The sequence below is a fragment of the Drosophila guanche genome, unplaced genomic scaffold, assembly GCF_900245975.1.
Source record: "Drosophila guanche unplaced genomic scaffold, DGUA_6, whole genome shotgun sequence".
NCBI lineage: Eukaryota > Metazoa > Arthropoda > Insecta > Diptera > Drosophilidae > Drosophila > Drosophila guanche.
Genome location: NW_022995749.1, coordinates 4,331,667 through 4,357,762, shown reverse-complemented (window position 1 = coordinate 4,357,762; position 26,096 = coordinate 4,331,667). Strand labels below are relative to the sequence as shown.

The 26,096-nt window shown below is 37.3% G+C and overlaps 7 protein-coding genes across 12 annotated transcripts; 3 read left to right on the top strand and 4 right to left on the bottom strand.

Annotated features, from left to right (window-relative positions):
• Positions 1-2,042: 2,042 nt before the first annotated feature.
• Positions 2,043-3,355, bottom strand: LOC117585522 (survival of motor neuron-related-splicing factor 30). The gene is made up of 3 exons (XM_034275030.1): positions 3,235-3,355; positions 2,374-2,792; positions 2,043-2,315 (listed from the first exon to the last, which is right to left on the bottom strand). Exons 1-3 carry the CDS (start codon positions 3,274-3,276, stop codon positions 2,045-2,047), a joined length of 732 nt encoding a protein of 243 aa, XP_034130921.1. The 5' UTR covers positions 3,277-3,355; the 3' UTR covers positions 2,043-2,044.
• A 1,682-nt stretch (positions 3,356-5,037) lies between these two features.
• On the top strand, positions 5,038-6,967 carry LOC117585527. The gene is made up of 2 exons (XM_034275035.1): positions 5,038-5,207; positions 5,272-6,967. The coding sequence occupies exons 1-2, from the start codon at positions 5,091-5,093 to the stop codon at positions 6,838-6,840; spliced, it is 1,686 nt and encodes a 561-aa protein (XP_034130926.1). The 5' UTR covers positions 5,038-5,090; the 3' UTR covers positions 6,841-6,967.
• Positions 6,968-8,604: 1,637 nt separating this feature from the next.
• On the top strand, positions 8,605-11,854 carry LOC117585214 (proton-associated sugar transporter A). Its single transcript, XM_034274601.1, has 7 exons — positions 8,605-8,942; positions 9,403-9,665; positions 9,936-10,283; positions 10,335-10,564; positions 10,620-11,044; positions 11,099-11,273; positions 11,329-11,854. Exons 1-7 carry the CDS (start codon positions 8,758-8,760, stop codon positions 11,557-11,559), a joined length of 1,857 nt encoding a protein of 618 aa, XP_034130492.1. The 5' UTR covers positions 8,605-8,757; the 3' UTR covers positions 11,560-11,854.
• Positions 11,692-16,179, bottom strand: LOC117585213 (leucyl-cystinyl aminopeptidase). Of its 4 annotated transcripts, none has more exons than XM_034274596.1 (13): positions 16,084-16,174; positions 15,512-15,585; positions 15,154-15,407; positions 14,780-15,056; positions 14,552-14,631; positions 14,324-14,489; positions 14,115-14,260; positions 13,910-14,060; positions 13,160-13,854; positions 12,907-13,090; positions 12,653-12,846; positions 12,288-12,602; positions 11,692-12,165 (listed from the first exon to the last, which is right to left on the bottom strand). In XM_034274596.1, the coding sequence occupies exons 2-13, from the start codon at positions 15,572-15,574 to the stop codon at positions 11,916-11,918; spliced, it is 2,775 nt and encodes a 924-aa protein (XP_034130487.1). In that variant the 5' UTR covers positions 15,575-15,585; positions 16,084-16,174; the 3' UTR covers positions 11,692-11,915. The 4 variants fall into 4 exon arrangements, with proteins under 4 accessions (XP_034130487.1, XP_034130489.1, XP_034130490.1 ...); XM_034274598.1 differs by having other exon boundaries at positions 16,088-16,164; XM_034274599.1 differs by lacking the exon at positions 16,084-16,174 and adding an exon at positions 15,682-15,746.
• Positions 16,180-16,544: 365 nt separating this feature from the next.
• On the bottom strand, positions 16,545-19,995 carry LOC117585212. Its single transcript, XM_034274595.1, has 2 exons — positions 19,898-19,995; positions 16,545-19,820 (listed from the first exon to the last, which is right to left on the bottom strand). The coding sequence occupies exons 1-2, from the start codon at positions 19,970-19,972 to the stop codon at positions 16,815-16,817; spliced, it is 3,081 nt and encodes a 1,026-aa protein (XP_034130486.1). The 5' UTR covers positions 19,973-19,995; the 3' UTR covers positions 16,545-16,814.
• Positions 19,996-20,260: 265 nt separating this feature from the next.
• LOC117585170 (TIP41-like protein) lies at positions 20,261-21,126 on the bottom strand. The gene is given in 2 exon segments (XM_034274512.1): positions 20,261-20,400; positions 20,403-21,126. Coding segments are annotated over 2 exon segments (804 nt in total). The 5' UTR covers positions 21,100-21,126; the 3' UTR covers positions 20,261-20,293.
• Positions 21,127-22,793: 1,667 nt separating this feature from the next.
• LOC117585339 (eukaryotic translation initiation factor 4B) lies at positions 22,794-25,651 on the top strand. 3 transcript variants are annotated; one of them, XM_034274778.1, is made up of 5 exons: positions 22,794-22,937; positions 23,235-24,383; positions 24,484-24,538; positions 24,953-25,070; positions 25,528-25,651. In XM_034274778.1, the coding sequence occupies exons 1-5, from the start codon at positions 22,925-22,927 to the stop codon at positions 25,579-25,581; spliced, it is 1,389 nt and encodes a 462-aa protein (XP_034130669.1). In that variant the 5' UTR covers positions 22,794-22,924; the 3' UTR covers positions 25,582-25,651. The 3 variants fall into 3 exon arrangements, 2 of the variants coding, with proteins under 2 accessions (XP_034130669.1, XP_034130670.1); XR_004573912.1 differs by lacking the exon at positions 24,484-24,538; XM_034274779.1 differs by lacking the exon at positions 23,235-24,383 and having other exon boundaries at positions 22,843-22,937.
• Positions 25,652-26,096: the final 445 nt, after the last annotated feature.

Genomic DNA, 26,096 nt, shown 5'->3' with positions numbered 1-26,096 from the left:
ATTACGTTTCAATTACAAGTAGTCTGAAATTGGCTTAAGAACTTAACCCAGAACGTGCGTGGAATTGGTAATTCCCAGGAGCTAACAATTAAGCAAAACTTTAAGCAGTTGAACTACAACTGGAAGTGTAAGGTATTAAGCGACTCGAAGTGCATTATAAATGGGGTTGAGTGGTAGAGGAAACGAATCCATAAAGTGAGGGAAACTGGAATAATAAGAAAGGGAAACTGTTTCAAAACAAACAGCAAAATGGCCTATGCTGAAAAAAAGAATACAAAACTTTTGGCTAAATGAGAGAGTGAGAGAATTGTGGTGTGGTTGATGCAAGTTTTCGAAACTAGTTTATAAACAAAAGCTTATACCAAAAGGAAAATGTGTGTGCTTCCCTGCCACAGGAAAAAAAAAATCACCAGAAAACAGAGCAAACAGTAACAACAAACTACACACAACACAGAAACAGTTGGAAAATGTAAAACACTGGGAAGTACTGGGGGAGATGGCCAGGGCCAAGGCCTTTTCTTCATCATCTGTTTAATGGGTGTGACATAGGGGAGACTTTTTCCACTCCATCTCCCAGCCATATCATTCTTCATTTTGAGCGTAGAGCTTAATGTGCCGGTTAGACCTTTGTTTTTCGTTCACTTTCAAGTGGTTGAGAGCGAAATGAACTCCTTTGGCTTTTGGCTACACCGCCACTGTTTCCATTTTGTGGCTAACCAGAGGCAGTGGCAGTGCAGTGGCAACATTTTTGAGGCTGACTTCCCTCTACAAGCGGGAAATCGCTCGCTGAGGTATGCGCTAGATAAGAGAGAACAGGAAGGAGGGGAGGAAAAAGAGCGAAACTCGTGGTAGAGAGTAAAGCAAGAAGGAAAAACTGTTAGGAAATGTTAAGTAAATGTAGAAACAAATGTAAATGGAAATGTTAGCCACGAAAAGACTGCTTATGACCAGCGAGTAGAAATTTCATGTAAAGTTTAATTTTATTGTTAAAGAAAATGTTAATTAAAATGTAAGCGGTGTGTAAGCTTTTCTGCTCAGCTGCTAATTACTTGCTAGAAGTGCAGAGCAAAGCGCTGTAAACACAATTTTAAACATTTTAATGTTATGTTAATGTTAAAGCAAAGCTTAAGCTTGTTGAGCATTGAAACAGATAACTTCCCATAATAATAGTAACTATTTAAAATTAAAGAAAATAAAACATTTAATTTATTTAAGCATAACCAAAAGAAACCCCCACTAAACCGTGCTTTCTACAGCACTGGCCTGCCCTTCCTCTATTTCAGCAGAAGAATCACAATAAGATTTGTCAACAGAACGTGATCGATGGATCTGCGTACGTGCCGCCAGCTGCCTTTGTTTTGAAAATGGAAAAAATACAAACATCGCATCATAAATATTAATTTGAATGGCTTAAAAGATCATCTAACCATGGCTTAAAGATGTTTAGTAATTCCGCTAACAGAAATCCTTTTCAAATATTGTGCAAACTTAACAGCTTTGCTAACAGCAAGCTAAACCAGTTATTCCTGTTCGCCGCAAGAGGCCGCATTGACAAGCAGCGCCATTTAAGTACTAACAGAAGCTGTCTGAAATGTATCAAGTTGCTTGTGGGACTAAGCGAGCTTCGGCCACGACGAGACCGTACAGGCAAGAGCGGAGGAGCTGGACGCATCCCCAGTCCCAGGGAACCACGACGGCCATCCACGTGCCCCGGACTAGAGAGCCGATCGAAGGAAGAAGGGAACAAGGAGAAGCAGCTTCACTTGGCTCCGACAGGACCCAGGTCCCACTTCACAAGGGAGTGTTGGTGGGAGAGGTGATGTAGATGACAGATGTAGCAAGCAATCGCACACAGATAAAAAGCATCAAAACATAATTTAAAATGATTGTTGTACGGAATAAATTTATAGTTCATTTCAATATGAAGTTAAACATAAACTAATGCAAAAGAATCTTTGTTGACTTATCAAATTATAAAAGCAGCCATTTATTATAATCCAAAAACATTATTTAACTCTAATTTATGTCAAATCTTGTTTATATCTCAGAGACCTTTGCGGTATTTTTCGCCAACAGTAAAATCAGTCATGCCTTTTCCCGCCGTTCCACATGTACCGATGCCAACTCTACCGCTTACATTGTCCGGTGAGGCAAATATGCTCTTAACTTTCATTCCCGGCTTCTTATGATTTTTAGTGGTAAAGTGTATCCATTTATTTTTATCAGACTCCCGCTCTTCCTCCAAGTCTTTGAAGCGCTGTTGTTTCTTTTGTTTTCTTTTTTTTAAATATTCCTTTTGATTGGGCCTGTGACGTCTGTAAAGTAAATTCGTATTAAAATAAAGTACTTATTAAACTTGTCGTTTGTTTATACTTGTTTGACGGAAAAACTTCGTTCCGAGTGGTACGTTCGCGCAATTCGCTCACAGTGGTTGTTGAACGATTCTGGTAGGCATCAAATATCACACTGGCTTCGCCTTCGCTGGTTATGCCTTCTATGGTTGCATCGTAGTATTGTCGATCTTCCTTCCATTTAGCTTGGCATTTGTCTCCAATCTTCCATACTTTGGCAGCAGTGACTAATTTTTCAGCCTCCAAAAGAGCAGCCTCAATTTCATCGAAATAGTTTGCGGACGCTGCTTTAGATGATGATGGCTCTACGTAGGAAGACTTTTGCTGCTCTTCCAAATGTGTTTTAATCAAATCACGTGTTAACGTAATGACCTCCTCCAGATCACTCTTCAGTTTCAGGAGCTCTTCATTATCTGGATCAGTTTGCAGCGCAGCTTCGACCTACAATTAAAAATAAATAATATTTTCCAGTGTAAAGTAAAGGAAACACAAAAAAGAAAATTATAAGCCTGTTCTAGGGCTGGAACCCACGGACTCCGCGGTCTGAACTGTAGGCCCTAGGCATCACTTTCATTTAATTTCGGCCGGCATATTGCTGGCTTGGTCCAGTAGGTAAAAATGTACTTTGACCTAGTTATCCCGATTGCACCCGGTGGCATACATGTATAAGCGTTAGGATATTGTTTTTAAACAAAGGCCTTCACAAATATGTACTTAGATGTATCTATATGCAACTGTACATAAATACTTATGTATGTATGTACAGTTGCATATACATACATACATCTGCACAAACACATGAATTTATGTTTGTTTTTTATCCAAAACCACGAACCCTAATCGCATATTTTGATATGCGTATGTGTATTGGAACACAACATACCTGCTGCAACTGCAATTTATAGTTTTGCAAATCGTCTGCCATTTAATTAATATATTTTTTGTTTACTAAAAAGAAAAGCAGTGCGAACGCGGAATTATCGATCAAATATACTGACATACGCTCGGAAATATACCGAAATATTTTGAAAATATACCGAAATATTTTCAAAATATATATTGATGTAAAATAATGTTTGCGAACAAAATGTGCAATATGTTTTGCCAGCGGCGGAGTGTGAAGAGAGGTGTAAAAGGCATTACGCAAGGTTACACTTCTCAAGCCGCTGTTTTGCTTACGTTGTGAGGAGCAAATAAAAAGTTAAATCTTACGAGATTCGGCAAGAATAAAGAATATATGAATTAGCTTGCCCAACAATATTAGACAAACTTTGTTTAATGTATCCTTTATCTGCTTATAAATTTTTGAAATACATTAAGGATAAAAGGGATAACCGGGTTTGAACAACTTTTTTTTTTCTCTCTCTCTTTATATTTACAATCTGTTTGTTTAAACAATAAGTAAATTGTATAATTAATATTAAATTAACAGAAATGAGTCCTGGTATTATATATAACATAACATTTTCAGTTTGTTGGATTTATCTATCGGGGAGATCGAGAATGTGGTATCTTTTTAGTCTTCTTACTGTTAAGCTATTGTCTAATAGACTTAAGGCTAAATTATTCTCATGGTTGTGGTGTCTGTCGATGTATTTCTCTAATGGTTGGAATATTAAGATCTTTGTGGATATTTGCATTAGATACGTAAAACGGGACAATGTGTCGCAAAGTTTTTGATTGGTAACGCTGGAGTATCTCAATATTTGAGTTGCTAGCAGTCGCCCAGAGCTGTATAGCGTAGGTCCAAACAGGCTTTAGTATTGATTTGTAGAGGCGAATTTTGTTTTCCAAAGGGGTTTCTGATTTTCGACTTATCAACCAGGACATTTTTAGTGTTTAAAGTCTAAGTTGTTGACATTTTGCTTTAATGTGGGTTTTCCATGTTAATCTGCGGTCGAGATGCAAGCCGAGATACTTCACACAGGTATTTTGTGGAATTGGTGAGTAGTTAAGTGTAACATTTGTGCAGTTACCTGGTCTTAATGAAAACGTTATTTGGACGGATTTCAGGGAGTTGATTCTAATTTTCCATCGAAGGACCAGTCTTCAATTAGCTTAGCTCACTCTGCAGGAGTTCGGAAGCTTCATTTATAGATGTGCTTGCATCTAAAACGGCTGTTTCATCAGCATATGTTGCAACAGGGCTGTTGTTTGCAACTGGCATGTCGCCTGCGTTGATGAGAAGTAGTGATGAAGTATCGGTGTTCTGCTGCACGTAAAAGCAGCTTTTAGCCAGATCTTGTACAACAAACCTTTGTGCCAGGCTCGATCGAAAGCTTGTTGAACATCAAGAAATGCAGCAGTGCAGTATTTTTTGTTTTCAAATGCCGAAACTATATCATTAATAACCCTGTGACATTGCTCAGGGGTCCCGTGACTCCTCCTGAATACGAATTGGTATTCAGGAATGATGGAAAGTTCGTCCAAAATATTGAACCCCAAGTAAGACTCTAAAACCTGCATAAACCTATTGCGTACCTATTTTTTTATTATATGTGTATATCATATTTTATAGAGAATATATAATTATTTGTATTTACATACATATATGGTAAATAATATTAATGTCAATGCAAATATGTATAATTAATTGTTGTGTCCCCATAACGTTTGATGTATTTTGTTCCTCTCTGATTGTCCGATAACACCACCAAGCGATAGGTAGCTATCAACTTACTGCGCTTTAATTGACAAAGTTGACCAAGTTCCATACCTAGCTGTGGCGCCAGAGATTAAATGGAGACAAAAACGTGTGAACTTTGCGGCATGAAAAGCAGCAACAGTGATGTTGATACTTTTGCATTTGGCAAGTGGATAATTAGGCAGAAACTAACCTTCCACCACTACTGCTTGGTGAGTTAAATTCCGCACTTGGTGGGCCGCCAACAGCGAACTATATGCGCATCCTGTTTTGCAGCTTTTATCGACAGATTTGCCCCAATGCGGTGGCGACTCGTGCGGCATTTTGGGCTTCCTGATGCGCGACATTCGCGAGGTAGCCGCCGCCGCCAAGAAAAAAATTTGCTGCTTCTGCAATAAGACGGGCGCCAACATAGCGTGCCATAAGTGCCGCAAACGCTTCCACTGGGCCTGCTCCCTGAACCACAATGTCACCTCAGAGTTCTGTGGAGAGTTTCACAGCTACTGCGAAGAGTGTACACCGTTCGACGGCTACCAGCGACAGCTGTTGGCCAATCCGCCAGAAAATCAAAACTGCGGCATATGTTCGCAGGTCATTCAGCCCTTCAACCTGCACAGGGTCTCCTATGGAGACTGCTGCCGTAAAGGCTTTGCCCACCGGAAATGCATGCGTGGATACGCCCTTACCTCGGGCTACAATCTGCGCTGCATCTGGTGCCACAGTGAGAAGTTTCGCGACATCATTCGCAAGCAGTCGATCTTCGTGCCGGACGCCACCTGTGAGCGGCAGAATAACGCTTACAAGGAGCTGCACCGCAAGCACATGCTATGCGCCCAGGAAACGTGCCTATGCCCCAACGGACGAGACTTCAACAAGAATACCTGGATCATATGTCCCTGCAAGCTGTGTTCCTCGACCGGCGCACACCTGAAGTGTGTGGCGGGCATGTCAAGGCAGGCGCGTGGCTCCGAGTCCGTAGACTTCATTTGCGATATCTGCCAGGACGTTGAGAAAAAGATTCTGCTGAGTAACCAGCACCGATCCATGCGCACAGCCTTGGACACTGACCCAACGGAGGAGGAACAAATCGATACATCCTTTTATGTGGCCAAGACCACACACGATCCGTCAGTGCACTCAAACAGCACCGCGGTGCCGATTTTCTCCGACGATGAAAACTCGGAAGTTTCTGATGTCAGCGTCATAACGGTGATTGCATCCCAGGAAAGGGCAAAAAAGCTCGATTTAGTGGAAGCACCGAAGAAATTGGAAGAAGAGATAATCGTGCTCCCTGATTCCCAATTGACATTGCAGCCTGATCTGGAATCTTTCTCAGGTCTAATTATGCGGCAGACGGTCACCAAGCCAGCACCAGCACCCGATTCTCCAGTGCGTTCAAACACTGGCTCAGTTTCGGTTTTTTCCGAGGAGGAACAATCTCAAAATATCGCCAGCCAGCGATATATGACAGGGATGGCATCCCAGCAGACATCCAGTGGTGCCACTAACGAAGGGGAAAAGGTCACATTGCCACTAAGTAGCTTGGAAGAGATCCCCGACGTTCAATCCCATTCCCAGTCTGATCAGGAATCTGCTCCAGGTTTGGTCATAGCGAAGACCTTTTCCTGCCCCGGCGAGCCATTCTTCTTTGTGGTAGTATTTACGTTTGATGAGCGTTGGCCGGAACGTTGCACTGGCTCCTGCACCCTTCGCTTTGCCGATGAGGACCCTAGGCTCAAGGATCGATCTCTCGAGGTCTTACAAAGACTACGAATCACCAGAGAAGACATTTGGTCTCGATCCACAAATCGCGGCGTCTTTGGACAAATCGATCTGGAAAAATAGAGAGTGTTTATTTTTTATCCTTTGCTATAATTAATTGTTCGAATATCTTTAGACACGAGAGATTTTGCATTCTCTCATAGCCTTTCAATCAAGTTTCCAATAAAGATAAGTCATGAAGATCAGTCAATCTTGTGAAGTATTAAATGATAAATCAAATAAAATTAAAGTTTTAAAGCTGAGAGTCCTAACTTGTTGGCAATATTAAACAAGATCAAAACTGGCAATTACATTTAAGTTTACGGTATACTTTCAGTATATTTTGAAAATGAAAAGGTATATGTCCGAGGGTCTGCTGGTGTATTTTATCGATAATTCCGCGGTCACACAGATGCTCAGGTCAGGCAACGATAACATAAACAAAACTTAAGTAAGTAAAAAATAAATATTTTTTCATAAACACTATAATTAGTTGATGGGATATTTCAGATCTGGATACTCAAGTTGAAGAACGGTTGAAGACATGTCACTTTTACTAAATAAAGAAGCGATTGAGTCAAAAAAACTACGTACTGTTGTCGATGGATTATCTAAATTGCTAAATATCGGGTTGTGTCCTGACACAATGACCGAATGTGTAAGCCTTCTTGAATGTGGAGTTCACTCTCAATCTTTAGTTCAACTCATCATAGAATTAAAAGCTCTTACCATGTCATCCAATTAATTAGGCATTTGAATAGGTTGTTAGGGAGAATATTATTCTTTAAAACATGGTTAAAATGCAGATGCATATCACATAATATACCATTACTGAAATGTTTCATCTAAACCATGTTTAAAAATGTCCACAATATTTGGGAAGCTTAGATAAATAAACAATATAACTTAAATGCAAACATACATAGATACTAAGTCTTAATATATGTATTTACCTATAAATTAAAAGGGGAAATCAAGTTTGCGGGATTCTCTCAGCTTCTACGAGGCGAATTAAAATATACAAGAAGTCTCGTAAAAAAAAACCATAAAAAATGCACACCACACAAAAAAAAAAATCCATATAACTACCAAGGAGGAACGTTGTGAGTCGCGTTGAAAACATCACTGCTTTTATACCCAGTACTTCCGGTGGCGGAAGGGCAGAAGTCTGAATGCAAAACTTGGTTGCTCTAGCTCTAATGTTCCGAGAACTAGCCGCCAACAATACGGCCAGCAGACATGGTTATATCGACTCGGCTATTGATGCTGAAACGTTTCTTTCTGTGCGTTACATACATATGTACTTTTCTTTCGAGCAGAAGTGAAAAATACCCTATTTACTCTTCGAGTAAAGAGTATAAACAGAGTATAAAAAATATACTCACAGGCGAATATTATTTTATGTCAAAAACTGAAAGCTAAATTGATGAAAAGGGCTAAAGTCACGTTTAAAAGTAAAGATGAAAAATAGATTCATCCTATTTGCAGACGTACTCAATATACAACAATCGGTCGTACCGCTTAGGAGGAGTTCCGTCACATACACCCTGACACGAGAAATGAGAATATATTGATGATAATACCAAACCTAAGGAAACGAACGAACGTAGGGTATCAAACGCCTCGGTCCCCCTCGAACTAACCTTGCTTCACTGTTTTGTTTGACGATACTAATAGTTTGGAACGTTTTTCTTCCAAGCGCTAGTTGTTGGCTTTGTGTTTTGTATATATGTATGTATTTATGGTTCGTGGGTATACTGGAACAGCTCAAAGTTTTACAATGTTAACGCATGCTCGCTAAAATACGATGGAAAGGTCACATTCGAAAAAGAAAATTCCTCAGTCCCAATAAATTTGCTTGCAAGCGAGTACACTTTTAGATTAACTGTCAACCGTGTTGGCTTCCTTGGCGTGTGATATTTTTGTTAAGAAATTCGTGAAACCATAAAAGATTTAAGGCCTGAATTCAAATTTTTGAAGTAACATAATTTTCCCTAAAATATGGAAAAGTTGCACCAGTATCAGGGCATCACAGGGCGATTTCATCAATTAAGGGACAATATTAAGGAATTTTACCATGGCTTTGAAAGTGAGGAGTCGAATATACTACAAAGAGCTAAAGAAAGCGCTTTGGGGCAGCTCAAAGGAAACACAAGTGCTAATAAGGATTACTCACACATATTTAGGTAATCAAATTAAATTACACAATCAACGTTCTGTGTGGCCTAACATTATAACTGTTTTATACATCCACAATTTTTGAGATAAAAGAAAACTAAATAACGTAATATGAGATCCAGCAATGGATCAGATTGGATAGAAAGAATGAAGATAATCATTTGCAGTGACTTAAATTCGAAAAAAATAACATAACAAAATCAAATATGCATGTATTTATTTATGTACACACATACATATATTGACTGAGTACCGGGTATAGAAGTAGAGTCGCTTTTAAAAGCGACTCGTTAAGTTCCTCCTCGTTTTCGTTAATATCATACACCAATGAACTGTTAAATTCCTCTTCATAGAACAACAAATATTTTAACTTATATTTTCATTTGAATCCACCAGTCAGATTTTTGTTGCGTTTATTCTCTGACATACTATTTTAACTAATTTCCCATGAACTATTTTTGTTTACAGATGCAAATCGCGTGCTGAGTTGATCCGTGTATCTGCTGCAGTAATGGGCATTGAGTTTTCGTACGCGGCAGAAACAGCATTTGTGTCTCCAACACTACTAAAAATCGGAGTTGAGCATCAGCACATGACATTGGTTTGGGCATTATCTCCCCTAGTCGGATTCTTTTTATGCCCAATATTGGGATCATTTTCTGACCGATGCAAGTTAAATATGGGACGAAGACGGCCATTTATATTACTTCTATCAATCGGAGTGGTTCTTGGTAATAATAATAAGTATTTCACACAATTAAGATTAAAGTATTAGGTTAATCAGGCAACGAAAACACTATAAAGAGTACGAACGTAGATAAAGAGCCTTCATTCGAATACTGTCACTTCTTTTCACTTGGATGGCTCCTAAGCACTTTGGGAGATGGACAGCAAGCCAAGAGTAATGGAGCTCCGAATAAATATTCCTAGCTAATATCCACTTCTAACATTTATTTATATTTATATTACAGTTCATCTTACATACTTTTTTCTATTCCAAGGACTTCTTTTGGTGCCGAATGGTGAAAATTTGGGTTATTGGTTTGGCGATGAATATCACAGCCCGCCAAATGTAATTCCCGTGAGCAACGCGACACAAAATGGAACTGAAACGATGCATGGCTCTTCAAAGAACTCCCATCCTTGGGGCATTTTTTTTACTGTTTTGGGAACCGTTTTACTTGATTTTGACGCAGATGCTTGTCAAAGTCCTTCAAGAGCGTATTTACTGGATGTCTGCGTGCCCGAGGATCATGCCAAGGGTCTTTCTACTTTCACTATTATGGCAGGACTGGGAGGATTTTTTGGCTATTCAATGGGAGGCCTTAACTGGGATGAAACAGAAATTGGTAAGCTAATTAAAACACAAAATACATAAATTACATATATAACTGATTCAGGGCGTCGATTGGGAGGACACGTCAAGGCTGTTTTCTCAATAATAACTTTTATATTTGTCGCTTGTGTTACATTAACAATTACCAGTTTTTCGGAAATACCCCTTTGGGCAATATCGAGTAACGAAAACAGGGATTATCTAAAGGAAAAAGAACAGTCTGAAGTGCCACTTTCAACTTATGGTGCTCTTGACAATGAAGTATCTATCTTGAATGATGAACATAAGAAACAGGTAAAATGTTTATTTTCATCATGTATTCAATGACAATGATACATTTTATTTTAAGCTAACAACTGAATCTACAGAAGAACAAATCTCAATAGTGCAGAATGTTGATGAAACTTCATTCATGGAAACCCCAGACCCTCTACCAGAAAAAACAGAAGTAGAGAATGTACAACCGATACAAAGTTCCGTACAAATAGAGTCATTGTCACACTATTTACTATCCATTGTATACATGCCACACTCGTTGCGAATGGTATGCCTGACGAATCTGTTTTGTTGGATGGCGCATGTTTGCTACTCCCTTTATTTTACTGATTTTGTGGGCGAAGCTATATTCAATGGTGACCCAAAGGCAACAGAAGGATCAGAACCTCAGATCCGTTATGAAGAGGGCATTCGTTTCGGATGTTGGGGAATGGCAATGTATTCACTGTCATGTGCTTGCTATTCCCTTGTTATAGACAAGCTTATTCAACGTTTTCGGTAATTTGCAATCATTGAAACCTCATTTAATTACTAATTCTAAAATTTGTTTAGGGCCAAGAATGTATACGTTGGAGGTCTTTGTTTCTATTGTACTGGAATGGCTTTAATGGCCTTGACTCGAGCCAAAAGTAGCGTCATACTATTTAGCTGGACAGCGGGTGTTATGTACTCAACTCTTTTCACCATGCCATATTTACTTGTTGCACACTACCATTATTTGTCCACGGTGAGTATATAATTTTTAATATATTCGGAATATGCAAAATAACCATTGTTTTCAGTTTGAGTTAGATGAAAATGGACAAGCAAAACATGGCTCAGGCGTTAGAGGGCTGGGCACTGATATTGCCATCATAAGTAGCATGGTATTCTTGGCCCAATTTATTTTATCTATATGTATGGGTACGATTATAAAAATATCGGGTACTACAACAGCTGTTATTTATACCGCTAGCTTTTTGAGTCTCTGTGGGGCATTATCTGCTACAAAGATAATGTATTTGGACTTATAAGTGTCATATAAAATGTTTTATTTATTTGTGCTAAGATCCAATATGTTAAAAATTGTATATTTTTAAGTTAATTGTAATAAATGTAATAAATTAAACATAAATATATAAAGACTATACAACAAACGATCAAGGAATCCTCAGAATTGTTTAAGCGGTGCAGAACTCTTTGAGGGTGTGTGTGATGCGTTTGTCAAGAGCTTGACTGGGCTATTTACAAACTTCCTTTTTACAAATATAAAATTGGGAGCTTATGTTTCAAAAAAAGAAATGGGTGTTAGTCCCAAAACGTCGTACATATGTGTGCATATGAAAACCGTAATTCAAACATAATATTATACATATATTTTTGGAAATATTTAATTTGATTTTGTAGATTTTGATAAGTAGGTTTCCAGCCATTCTTCAATAACTGGAAGATTTTGATCACTCCATTGCGCTTCCTCTTTTATATTTCGAAGGGACTTTTCAATAATATGCTGTGCACTTCCGAATTCTCCACGATGTTGATCGTAGAAGTCTTTTACCATATTATATCCCTCTTTAGTTGCAAACATCCCAGTTGCTGAACCGATTAATTTATCCCAAAGGTTAGTATTATTTTGAAACCTTGAAAGAAAATAAAATTATTAAATTCATTCGATATTTGGTTGTTAATTTTTTGTAGTTGAATAGATATGTGCATGGTTTGACTCATTTTAGTTTCTTATAACAGTCATGCCTTTTCTTACCTTTCTTGAATTAAAGTCCAATGCTTAGACACAAATTTCAATAAAGATGTATATCCAACAGATCCGCCGGTTAAAGTATTTAAAATTAATAATATGTCGTTCTCAGTAAAATTCGAATTAGATTCTAATAGAACCAACTGTAGTAGATGATTAATCTTTTCTTGCTCCGATGGGCAGCCAACTAACATTTTTAAGAGAAAAGTTCGCTCACTTTGTGGACGGGACTTTGGGAACTGGCTTAAATGTTTCAACCCAAGTTTCCATTCATCCATCGACCCCCATTTAAAAACAGGACATATGTATTCCTTAGGAATGCTGAAATAAAGAATATTATAAATAGTATATTATGATTCAATTTTACCAACCGATCAAAAGGTGTGTCAGGCTCATTTAACCACAATTCAAATGATTTTTGTGCTTCTGCAATACATGGTTGATAGCCTGAACGACACAAGAAAGTCTTAGCCAATTTTCGCATCTCCGTTACAGAATGTTCTTCATTTTCACTTTCAGGACCCAGCTCCTCATATAAAGGAGCCAAGAGAATTGTAGTATATTGCTGAAAATGTAAATGTAATGTTTTACTTATTATTTGTATATTTTTTTACCACATACTTACCTCGAATTTTTTATGAACTTCAGACATGTCGATATACCGACCAAAATGGTCTATAAATGTAAAAACAGGACTCCAAACTATATGATTGCGCTCATATTTCATGAATAAAGTCATATCAAAAGCCGTTGCGAAACTTAGTTCGCCAGCATAAGCTAGATTCCAGGCGTCATGTAGTAATTTAGCCCTATAAAATATTTATTTAGCTTTTTAGAAGAAGATGTAAATTCATACATTTTGTGCTTCTACTACTTACCTGGTATAAGTTGGTATTGCTGACCTGCCGTTTGCAGTTTGCAAGTAATTTGACAGCATATTCCAATTCTGTGGATCATAGTTGACGGGAAACGGACCAATTTCTTCTTTATTTATAATAATAAATTGATTGCTTTTAGGCAGATTGGCTATGTTTATTTGTCTAGTCCCATTCATCCACACATAAGAAGTATAATTCGACAATTTTATAGAGTCGGGAGTACTAACTAAAATTGGAATCCACCATAGCATTTTATCCTTCTCGGGTACGTCATGAGGCCTTTCCCTAAGGTATAATTTTTGGTCTATGATTGCAGTGGCTTTGTCATAATCTCTATTAACAGTTATAAGCGGTAGGCGGTTTTGATTGATCCACGATTTTGCAATATCTGATACATTGAAGTGAGTCTCAAGTGTTCCATCCTTAATTGCTTGGTTGGACAGCGCAACCCAAAGGTCGTCCCCGGTGAAAGTTTTATATCTATGATTCAAAGTAAAACTGCGTAGGCCATTTTGAAAAGTGAACTTGCCCAATGTAAAGTTCAGCATTCGAAAAACAAGTTCTGTTTTGAATGATTCGGTTTCTTGTTTCATTTTCGTAATGCGTGAATGAGGATATCTTTTGCTTAGTTCATAGTACAATGAGTAAAGAATTGTCATGGGATATTTTCCATTAAACTCCACACCGCCATCCATCTATATTGATAGATCTTAAATGAGTTTTAGGTACATACTTTGTATGTTAACTTACCGTCATAACAAATTCTGCTGCCAAAAAACTGGTCAAAGCTTTGTTTATATTTGCCTCACTCCACCATTCGGGGGTAATCCACGAGCCAATCCACTGACTTAAAAGCTCGCGCGCCAACACAAAATTCCCCTTCTTCAAAAGTTCAGTGTCTCTAAATGAAAGAGATTAATATTGTATCCAATTGACTTGTACACAAAATTGTTACCTCATGATCAATATGCCCCAAATTCCTATTGAATCTGCGGTTGGTAGATCGGGAATTGCAAGCACATCGATTTTAGGCAATGGAATTGTTAAATTAAAATAATCTTTAATAGTTTGATAGGTCAAATATAACTTTTCGTGAATTTCCTACAAAAAAAAAAACCAAAAAGACGTTTTTTTATGATATCATTCAGATTAAGAACAGCTCACCTTAAAGTCAGCGTCTAATTGGTTACTCCAAATATTAATAGTTGGCGAAGAAAGATTTGGTTCATTATTCCACCGTTGAAGTTTGGTTACTACAAATCCGAACGTAAATGTAGACATTGGCGGTGTTTTATCAAAATAATCCAACATGTAGTTGCTTAATAAAGGGCTTTAAACAAAACATAAATAAAAAGCTTTATTATTGTATTATTATTGTTTTATTATACTTACTGTGGATCAGTTCGAAGCAATGGTGTATTAAAAATAGTTGTAAAATCTGTAGGTCTGGCGATTGATACGGTAAATGGAACCTGTATTCAAAGATAAGTTTTTGTGTGTGAATAAAATTTATTTATAAGTACTTAGACCTTTACGAGCAAAATATTCACATGCATTACATTTGGTCCAAGTTCCAAAAATATGCAAAACGAGGTGGAACGTTGTGAGCGGAACACTCACCTTAAACCCAGGCTCATCGAAGCAAGGAAACAACCGACGGGCATTGTTTGGTTTTAAATTTGTAGCCAAATAAATTTCCTGGTCAAGAGTGGTAGAATTCGTATAATGTCCTCTGAATAGTCCATCTGCAGTTTCCCAAATATTTCCCTCGAATGGTATTTCCAGCATACATTCAGAGTCTTTTTTAACCAACTCTTTTAAATGTAAAACATAAATAGACTTTCGTGGAAGTCGTCCGCCTCGCAAAATGGTAATATCCTCGAACGTTGTCCGGTTGCTAAAATTAAAGTAAAGTAAAGTAAAATATGTAAAAAGTAAAATAAAGTAAAGTAAAGTAAAGTGTATAAACAAAAATAAATGTTTTAAATATTTACCCAAAATCTCTTGTCATTTGTTTTAGTTTAATTTTTGTATCTTCTAAAGTCAAGTCAAAGTGAGCATGTAAAGAGATTTTCTTTAAATCGTTAATCCAACGTAAATGAATTTTTATGAAGCCACTAAAAGTTTGTTCTTCTATGTTGGGTTCAATTTGTACTTCATAACTGAGTGGAACGATTTCCTTTGGTAAGCGATCCTCTGAAATCCCCATGTAAAGAGAAGAGACATCTATATCTCTTTTAACAGTTGCCTGAAAAGGAGATACATAAATTATAACGACTTAAAACAATTTAAATGGATAACAACTTTTAAACGTTTTGGTGGATTAATTAAAAAATAATTTAAAACTCTTACCTTTATTTGAGTTGCACAAAGTAGTAAAATCCCGAAAATGTAGATCCCTTTAATGTTGGTCATAGCTAAATATGCTAAAGAGAAACATAAGTAAAAACAGTATTAAATCATTATAACTTGTTTAAAGCACCAAAGATAACTTACGTCTCTACAAGAATGAATATGAATACCTTTGAGAGTTGCGTGATCGGCGATTTTTATGTCGAATTAGTTCATTGGTTCGGATTGAAGATGAGGCATATAGCCATGATGCTTTTTGTGCTTCGTAATGATAAATGGTGTGATGCATGCTGGCGGATGACCGGACAAAAGTCTAATGGAAGATACATAGTATGAGTAGTCTGTAGAGTAATAGTAAAATTGATCATGTCATTCGTGGTAGAGAGTTGGAAAACATCGAGAACTTCATCTGAGAAAATTGGAAAGCACTTTATAATTAAATTTTTAATGAAAGCTGCGGAGTACATTTATGCGAAGTACATTTATTCTTTCTTGTTCTCTACGTTGAGCAAGGTGGTCACATATTTTAAAGATACATTTATACACATTTTCCCATCCCATTTTGCACTTACTTACACAAAAGTTGATGTGTATATTAAATGTTTCTCGAAATTCAAGAATAGCAGTTCCGGATATTTTGGATGCGTTATCATTACTAAATATATTACTCAACAGTTGAAGATTTCGTGGTTGTGATAAACATACATGTACACAAATCGTGCACAGTAGGTAACAATAGACCAATTTATTTTAATAATTTCATTTCAACGGTATATTCTGAATTCTTCTTCATATTATTATAATAGTATCATGATGAAAAATGTATTTATTGGGGTGAACACCAATTTAGATTTTTTAAACAGATATATTTATCCGAATTAATTGTATCTACCAGGAAACCAACAGCTTTCACATGATGTTGAAGTTGAAGTTGATGAAGTTGATATCACGCAAGCCTTCACACATGATTTAGTTACTCTAGCTCTTATCTTACAAGGGACTATTTTTACAAATCCATAAAAAAACGTGGTGGAACGTTGTGAGACGAGTTCTTTAATTTCTTCAATTTAATCCTCGATTATTTCTTAGTTATTTTAAATTGTGGCTTTTAAATCTTATGTAATGTAAAATATGTTGTTTAAAATGATTTATAGTTGTAATTTTATTATATTTATACATGCATTACTTGACGGAAAAGTATTGGAGCGAAACCTATGTCACTACCCATAGTCTCTTTCTCTTTAAATCCTTTCAATGATTCTCTTGTTATTATACAATTTTCTGTTTCCAATCACGTTTTCATTTATTTGTGCCACCAAAAATATAATGTTGTAGCTATGAGAAAAATACAGCATACGCCCAACAAAGATAGTGAGCCTAACACTGTCATGATATCCAAAGAACCATCTTGTATTTTCCTTGAGCCTTGTGAGCCTTTTGAGTCTACAACATAAGCAAGTGGGGTCAAGTGTGTTATAAGACAAATCACTATATCTTCGCTTATTTCCGAATTGTTGGACATTGATATACCATCTGTAGCCCATTCACCATAGTTCCAGTAGTGACAATACTGCTCTGAATCACTTTTTTGATGATTGTGTGTCCTTCTTAGAATAAGCGGCAGTGCCTCAGGCAGATTTCTATTGTAACCAGGTATGGATATTGATACGACACGACTCAATACAGTTTTTTCAACATTATTCTGTTGAAAAAGATTGTCGTTTGAGTATATTTTAATAACCACTATAGGAGGGATTTTATTTATTTGCTTAAAAATTGTTGAAAAAGTTTCGAGACGATTTAAGAGAGTGTTTGGTACATACGTAGCAAGTAGTAAATTTGAGTCATTGATGAAGTCCTCGATGTCATGATTCGATTGCAAAAATCGAAAATGCTCATTGTAAAATTCACCCTTTAACATTTCTGGAGCTTCAACATTTCTATCATTATTAAAAAATGCTATTCCAGAAACATTTGAAACCATGGGATTAATATAAAAGTAGATGAAACTATGGGAGGCTTGTACGTATACACCAATGTCAACGTAGTCGAAAACTTCAAAATCAAACTTAGATTCAACATCTTCTTCAACGAAGCTGTTTTGGTCGAAATATTTTAAGACTGAAAGAGCATCAATGGAATTTTCAAATGTTTCTAAGAATTTGTTGGTTGAATTTAGTTCTGCTGACAAACTAATTACGTCTGTATCTAAGCCTGTAAGGAAATTGTAGATTTCTATGATGTCATCAATTAACTTTGTCCATTTTGTAGAGTTTTGAGTTACATCTAAAACTAACCCATTAGAAGAGATTACATTTGGAATGGTAAGATTCCGGAGAGAGACTTGAACAATATTAGATATTAAGTGTACATCGCAAGGAGCAATTTCCTTCTTGTTTTCTTTAATTAAGTTTCTCGTTTCTTGTAAAACTCTTTCTGGTGTTATTTCTCCCATCAGCATTTTCTCCAGCTCATATAAAGTTTTTGTAATATCTTGAGCATTTTCACAACTGATAGATTGTGTTAATGGTTCCCAATGTGCCCCGTGTACAAAGTCTCCTGAGCATAGTCTCGTATATGGAATACCATTGCTTTGAAGGCATAAAGTCTGTGCCGTTCCCTTTTCTCCCCTACGAACCTGCGTCCATTGACTTTCCATTAAGTTTTGTGACGAAAAAACTTCGGGGAAACAGTAGTCTGTACTACGTATTACATTAATTAAGTTACCATAGAAATTAATTAGTTTTTTGTACACATGAAAACTTGAAAACGTTTCGTGATTAATTTTTGAACCATTTTTAAGGATGTCTTCGGCATTTAACTCCTTTCCACTCTTATTAGAGACCATTAAATGAGCCCAACAAACCATTGACAGTTTTGTAACGCTCTCAATATTCATAATACGGACATTACGTATAACAAGATCATTAAGACTATCTATCGCGCTCTTGGGTAACAGATTTTGTATTATCTTACCAATTTGTTCAGGACTTTTGTTAATGCTAGTACATATATTAACAATATTTTCATTATTCTGATAAATACATGGGATATCTAACCGCGTAGCAAAGGTATGCCCGCGCATCTTCTTGAAAGCTATCAACCGTTTAGTGGATACCCACTGAAAATTAAAAATTGTATGACCTTCACACCAATACTCTCCTGGACCATCTTCAACTAATGTTAGTTTAAAAATTGAACGAGTTTTCAAGTCATTTTCCCAAAGAAGAACAGTCGAAGTTGTTTTTAAAAGTTCATAGCCTGCATTATTAAAACATTGAACACCAATGTCGTTGTATCCATTAGTCCATAGGTAATTGCGGTTGTAAATCACTAGTATTAACTCTCTTAAGCTTTCATCGAACTTCAATTTCATTAAGAGTGGCGATAATGGTTTTATAATCTCCTTACTCAATACTGGAAACCAGTTTGAGTTTTCATAAGCAACTTTTGTGTCTTCATGTTTATTCATTATAATCATATATTTGTCAGAAAAACTATCAACAAAGCTATCAACTTTAAAAAAATAGTTCTCTTTTTCTTGAGGAATCAACTCTTGCAGTACCATTCTAATCAAGTTTCGTTTTTCAAAGTATTCACTGATGTGCACTTGATTTTGGACTTTCTCATTCCAATTAATACCATAGCATTCATTTGGCTGATAGCTTAAAGCACCAAATCCTTCTGGACATCCTGAATTAGATAAAAAACTACGCTTAAAAACACAGACAGTGTGCAAGAGTGTGTTGCAATCACTCAATTCAGTTGTTAATCTGTCGATACTGTGCCTTAAGCAGTGAAGATCAGATTTGAAATCAGCTACTGGTATGTCTTCGTCAATGACTCTCCGCCACCGTTCTCCTGGCAAATTTATCATGAATGGCATAAACGCATTGTTTCGCTTTATTGGCAACCAATATTCATTAATCCTCTTTTCTTTTAAAATCATCATAATTGGGTTCATTTCAGATGATGATAGATCCAATGGTATTATTGTATTTGAACCGTAGCAGGCGGTTTCATTATACGCTTCCGGCAGAGTTGAAATTTTTAAACAAATCGGGTCATCATCATTTTGTTGAATTTCAAAGAGGTTATCCGGACAAAATACATTTTTATTTTTTTTCTCGTTGCACTCTACTGCTTTTGGAAGCCAATGACCAGAGTTGGTATCGCACTCGCGTATTAACAGCTGACCATCTTTTTTCCAGCAAAGAACGCCCTGAGATGTTGTGTAACGCAACCCCTTATGTTTCCAATTTGCCAATCCTTCATTTGTTTTAGTGGTGTTGTCGTCACAGATGTGTAACTAATCGAATACAATAAACGGAATCATTTTCATAAGCATCTTAGTATGGTAGCATTTTTCTTTAGCATTTTCCTCACCGAGTTTGTTTGAATACATTTACAACTTATGCACCATAAATAATACAAGAAAATTATTCTTAGAGCATTTAACATGATTTTTAACTGTTGAAAACACAACAAGCGATATCTTTTGCCTTAAAATGAATGTATCTAGCAGAACAAAATATTCACTCCTTATCTTTAATAAGATAATCTTCTCAAAACTGATATCTCTGTTATGAATGTAAAATACAACGAAAGTCGAAATTTGAATACTCTTCTGGTGAAGCGATCTCTACTAACCTTATAGGTTAAACTGTCAATTAAGTTTTGTTAAAGTTAGAACCATATATGAGTGGACCAGATTTATCAGAAATTGATAGAATTTGAAGCATAGTTGTGTGTGTGGGTGGGTTGGCTTGGTTGGTTGCTTGACTACTTGAAGGACAACTTGTGCATTTTCTTGGAAAGCACGGGCAGGTATTTCTGCATCTCATCCGGATTGGTCCAGAAGGCCATCGAGCTCTTAAGCTTGGCGCACGGTGGACAACCTCCTTGAGTATGTAATCGTTCTCGAGCTCATGATGAAAGCGTGTATCCCTCATGCGCATCAGGACATCGTCGATGCGCAGGAAATGACGGAGAACTATGAAGAAGCCCGAGGGCATGACCCGAATGCGCACACTCATCACTGAGATGCCGTGATCGTGTAGCTCATCCTCGAACAGGGTCAGCTCTGTGTCTAATATGATATTCTCGCGTTGCATTAACTTTAACTTGTTTAACGTCATATCGGTGCTCTCCGATCGAATCTTCTCGTTCATGGTGCCCTGATAGGTGGACGTGAATGTCCATTCGAACGGCTTGATCTTCTCCATTGTCTGCGCCGGACGTGCATGACGCCATTCCTGGGCACAGGCCACCTCCAGGGGCTGCGGCTGTTTGCTTTTGTCGACCAGGGACAGGGCATCCATCGACTTGAACTCCATCAGAGCACCGTCCTTGTGCTGCATCACCAGTTTGTTTTAATGGAACACCATTTTGGGAAGGTGGGGCATGTCCAGCGAGTTTTGATAGAGGCAGAGTTCGCAGCGACCGTCGTCCTTGTCGCAGAACTTGGTGCTGCCCTGCTTGTAGATGCTCTCCAATATGTGCGACTTTTCGTAGCTTATGTTCCAGTCATGGAAGCGAATGGACTCGCCGTCAACCGGCAGCCTGGACACCGCGCAATCTTTGTCCATCTTCGTTAGCTTCAAGTTTTTATTCGCTAAAATCAAATTCTAAAACGTATATAAAACGAGAAGGGACGTGTGAGACGCTTCTTACGCGTCACAACTTTTATACCCGGCACTCAGTACTACATCTGAACCTTAGCGGTGTTTTGTCAAATTTTAAATATTTTCTTCATCTGTCATCTACATCTACAACACTTCTCACACCAACACGCTCCGTTAGCTCGCCGCTCTTCCCTAGACCCACACACTGCAGACTCGCGGCTGAGGCAGAAGCAGCGCCCGCACACCAGGCACCCGCAAAGTCGACCCACGCAGTGGCAAGGGGACGGCAAAGACAGGGGCCGAGTGAAGCAGAAGCAGAGTGTGAATGAGAGAATGAGAAAATAACAACAAAAGCTGCGGGACAGGGTGGGTTTAGCCACTGGAAATAAATTTCTTCATTGGGGTTATAATGATCCAATCCGATCCAAATTTGGTGATCTGATAGATATGGCCATTCCCTACGGAATGGTTTTAGTTTTTAGTTTAGTTAGGATAATTTAGTTTAGGATTTAGTTTTCTTTTATCTTCACAATTGTAGATTTGGGAGGTTTTCGCCCTTTTGCGGGGGCGGAAGGGGGCGTGGCTCATTTTTTAAATACACTTGTAACAGTGTGAGCATACAGAAGTCTCGATGCAAAATTTTGTGGCTCTAGCTTTTGTTGTCTCTGAGATCCAGGCGCTCAACAAGACGGACGGACGGACAGACAGACATGGCTCAATCGACTCGGCTATTGATGCTGATCAAGAATATATATACTTTATGGGGTCGGAGACGTTTCCTTCTGTGTGTTACATACATTCACTTTGTGCACAAATACAATAATATAAAAAAACGTGGTAACTAATCTGAGTTTGAATTTGTAGCCGCGAAACGCACTTCTGTATTTTTCCTGTGCGAATCGCTTGTTTTTTCGCAAACATCTCATAACCGAATGGTTGACCAAAATCAACCCTAGAACCAGTTATAGAGGTCGTCAACATGTTTAAGATATATTTCAATTTCAAAAGAGGAGGCAAGTACGTGGAGAAAACATACCAGAACTTCAAAATATAGGGGAAACTCCAATGGGCACTTGACCGATACAAAATCGATATCAATAGTTAGAATGGGTTACAAATGTCGTTTGTTCCTAATTAATATACTTTTAATTTTGATTTGGAAACATATAATGCAATTACCAAAACGATAGAATATTTATTACAAATATTTTAATTTCCATGAGAAAGATACATTTTTTTAAGACAAATATTGCAAAACAAAATGGGATTGAAACCCTATCGACATCAAGAAATTACAAAAAATTTGAATATATTAAGAAACGCTTACACCGAAGTCTCATAGAAAATATGGCACTTGAGACACATTGGTATATTCCGTTATTTCGAATTCCATGTCAATATTCAGCTTTTACCATAATTGATGCTACACAGTTTTTAGTAAGAGGTAGAAGAACAGTGAGGACACCATTCCCGAGTTCCACGCTTACACCGAAGTCTCAGTGAAACACATTGAAATAGTCCGTTATTTCGAATTGTATATCAATATTCAGCTACTACCATAATTGATGCTACACATTTTTTAGTAAGAGGTAGAAGAACAGTGAGGACACCATTCCCGAGTTCCATTTCTTACATTTATAATCATCCCAACAGTCACGCTATCTTGACATATCGGCCATACATATCGAACCAATAACATTAGCTCGTTAACGATATTCCGAAATTGTCATATTCATATGCATACGTAGAACACCTCAAAATCTAAGTTTGTTTGGAATATTCAGTCAAAATGGCTTCCGCAGGTTTGAAAATCAATTTTTTCATTATATTAGTATCCGTTGAGTATTCAATGTGTTAGTTGTATATTTTGGAGTGGTTTTAAATTTTACTAGTAGAAAGTTGTATGTCTAGCATCCGCGTGGTTTTATGTCAGACACGTAATACAAGCATATGAACACAGATACATATGCATATATTTTAAATATTATATTACTAATATCTACCAGTGCATTTATTTCATAATGTCTGGTATGTTTAAGTATTAATTTTAATTTCAAGTGTATTTGCCTCAAAATAAAGTGAATTCTTTTATTCCTTAGGAAAAAAGGGTAAAAAGAACAAGGGAACAGTAATTTCTCTGCAATCGTTTCTTTCTAATGGTGACACACCAGCTGGAACAACTCAAGTTTCGAAAAAAATAAGAAACTTGGATGGCGATGATAGTGATGACGGAAGTAGCACATTACCTTCAGTTTATCAGCTGCCCACTGCGCCTCGAGCAAATCGGATATTTGATGATAATTCCATTCCGCACAGGCCTCCTTTCATAGCTTACATCAATAACTTGCCTTTCGATGCGAACGAAGACGACCTCTATGAATTTTTTGGGTCCATAAACTTGATTTCGTTGAGGTTACCACGGGAAGATGGTGAAAACGGACGTTCCCGTGGTTTCGGCTATGTGGAATTGGAAAGCAGGGACGATTTAATTCATGTTCTCAGCTTGCCAGACCCATCCATCAAAGGACGTCGCATTCGTATTGAGTTGTCGAATGAAAATGACCAACAAAACCGTCAAAAATCGAATCGTCGCTTTGAAGGGTTTGGTAATAGCAGTGACAATAGAGACTCGGTGAATTGGAGGCGGGATAGTCAAAATAATGGCAGTAGTTCTGGTGGATATGCTGCGAATTTTGACAGAAGCTTTAACCGGGAAAGGAAGCCTATAAGTGAACGAGAAGATTCTAACACCCCTGGATCTTGGCGCACAAGCGTAAGACCTCAATCCAATGATTATTCGCCTCCGCGGAGAGACTATGATCAAAGTAATGATAAATATCGAGATGGTCGCGGAAAAAATATTGAACGTTATGTACCAGATGACGATTCTAAACAAGAAGAAAGACCAAAGCTGAACTTGAAACCTCGAACGCTACCGTTGCCAGATATAAAGACAAACCCAGATTTGGAAGATGCTGCTGAGGTCAATGAAAGAAATGTTTCTAAGCAGGGCGCAACACCATCAGTAAATGTGTTTGGATCAGCTAAGCCTGTAGATACAGCTTCTAGAGAATTAGAGATCGAAGAAAGATTAGCATACGCTCGGAGGCAAGACAAGATTCGACAGGAAGAAGAGCATTTAACTGAAAAACTGTCAGAAGTTCAAATAGATAAAAATGAAAATGAGAGTATCAATCCAGCTGTCAATTGGCGCCAAAATCAAGAGAGCAGCGACGATAACAAACAAGGTAAATACTCAGTTTTATGACGAAAACATTTGAAATAATTATTATTTTTTAAATATGTATAACAAAAAAACTCTTATATTTTAAAAACTTTTTTTAATAGACGATAGACGTCGTGATGATGTTAATAGGTCTAACAAAGCTCGTGACCATGACAGGTGAATATAAATATTAAGATAATAAAAAAAGTGTGATTATTTAAATAGTGTATTAAATCCTCATTAATAACAAATGCGATATGATTATCATGTCAACCCTTTAAATAAAATGTCTGGGAGATTGCCTTCAGCTCGTGTTGCTGATAATTTGCCTCGCTTTGCATCTTACGGCGTTTCAGAATGATGAAATTCATTTGCTGTGGCTACCCCTCAAATGCGTCTCACAACGTTCCTCTTCTTTTTTTTAGTTTGCCTTTTGCATTTACGTTTTCTTGCGGAAACAACTGATATTTTAATCCTAAATAGTAAAGTTAGATCGATTCTCGCTCTGTTCCCCCCGGAACGAATTTTAGGCTCAGTCTTCAATTTTGTGTTACATTTGTCTAACATTTTCCAAAATTATGCTTTTCCTAGATCTGAAAATGTAAAAGGAAAAACCGGCTCCAACGACGAGGGAAAGTACAAAGAGGATAACAAAAACACACGCAATGATCGGGAACTGCCCAAGTATCATCCTGACCAGACTGGACCAGTAAGTAAACTAGCTCTTTTTAAAGTTCATTAAAGCCGGTACTCAACAAGTACAGAGTATTTTCGACCCTACAAAGTATATATTTTTCATCAGCATTAAACGCCTAATCTAGACAATTCTCTAACCAACATCCTGCCTCTATGTACGATGGAAGATAACTTTTTATTATTAATTTGATCCCTTGAAACTGCGACTGTGAGAGCACTTCGACCGGGGTATGCCGCCGCGTAGAGTAAGGTGCCACAAGTACCGATATGGGTACCGGAATTGGATAGCTTCCTGTAGAGTCGTCTATAAACCCGCTCGTGTCTATACGTAGCTGGGCGTGGATCGGATCTTCATTGGCTGCTTGACAGCCTGTTTTTCCTTTTACTAAACTATTTTTTTCACTTTTATTTTATAAATGAATTGTATTTGTAATTGATCTTTAATCAGAAATTATTTTATTTTGTTTCAGGTTCTGCAATCTTCCAACAAATATTCTGGACTTGACGACGAAGGATCTGATTAAATAAAAACCTAATGTATGCTTCTTATAAAAGATTAAATGAATTCAAATAAAGAAATTAAATATACCTTAACTGTTACTACATTTATTTATTTTGTTTCCCCAAGGAAACAAAACGAATTTTTTTTATAGATTTGATCCATTAAATTTATTTTCATGAATTATTGTCTTACCTTTTTATAAAAATGTATTATTTGGCTATGCTTTTTCCCAGGTAATGGTTATTTTAACGTAAATATCTTACATCTGGTTGTAAAGAACAGCCATTCTGAAAAGCTACTTGATACAAGCAGATACAAATTCGCTATTCTTAACTTATGTGTCTGGATGTTGATATGCATTGACCGCAAGTGGGCCATGCGACAACAAGCCGAAGCCTGTTACGCACGGAACCCGGCAGAAACGAAGCCCTGCTCCAGGCCAACCGACCGAGGGGCGCATGACGCGTTTAACCAAACCGATCGCGAACATTCGGGAAATAGAACTTGTAAACAAACATTCGTAAAAAATTAGAACTT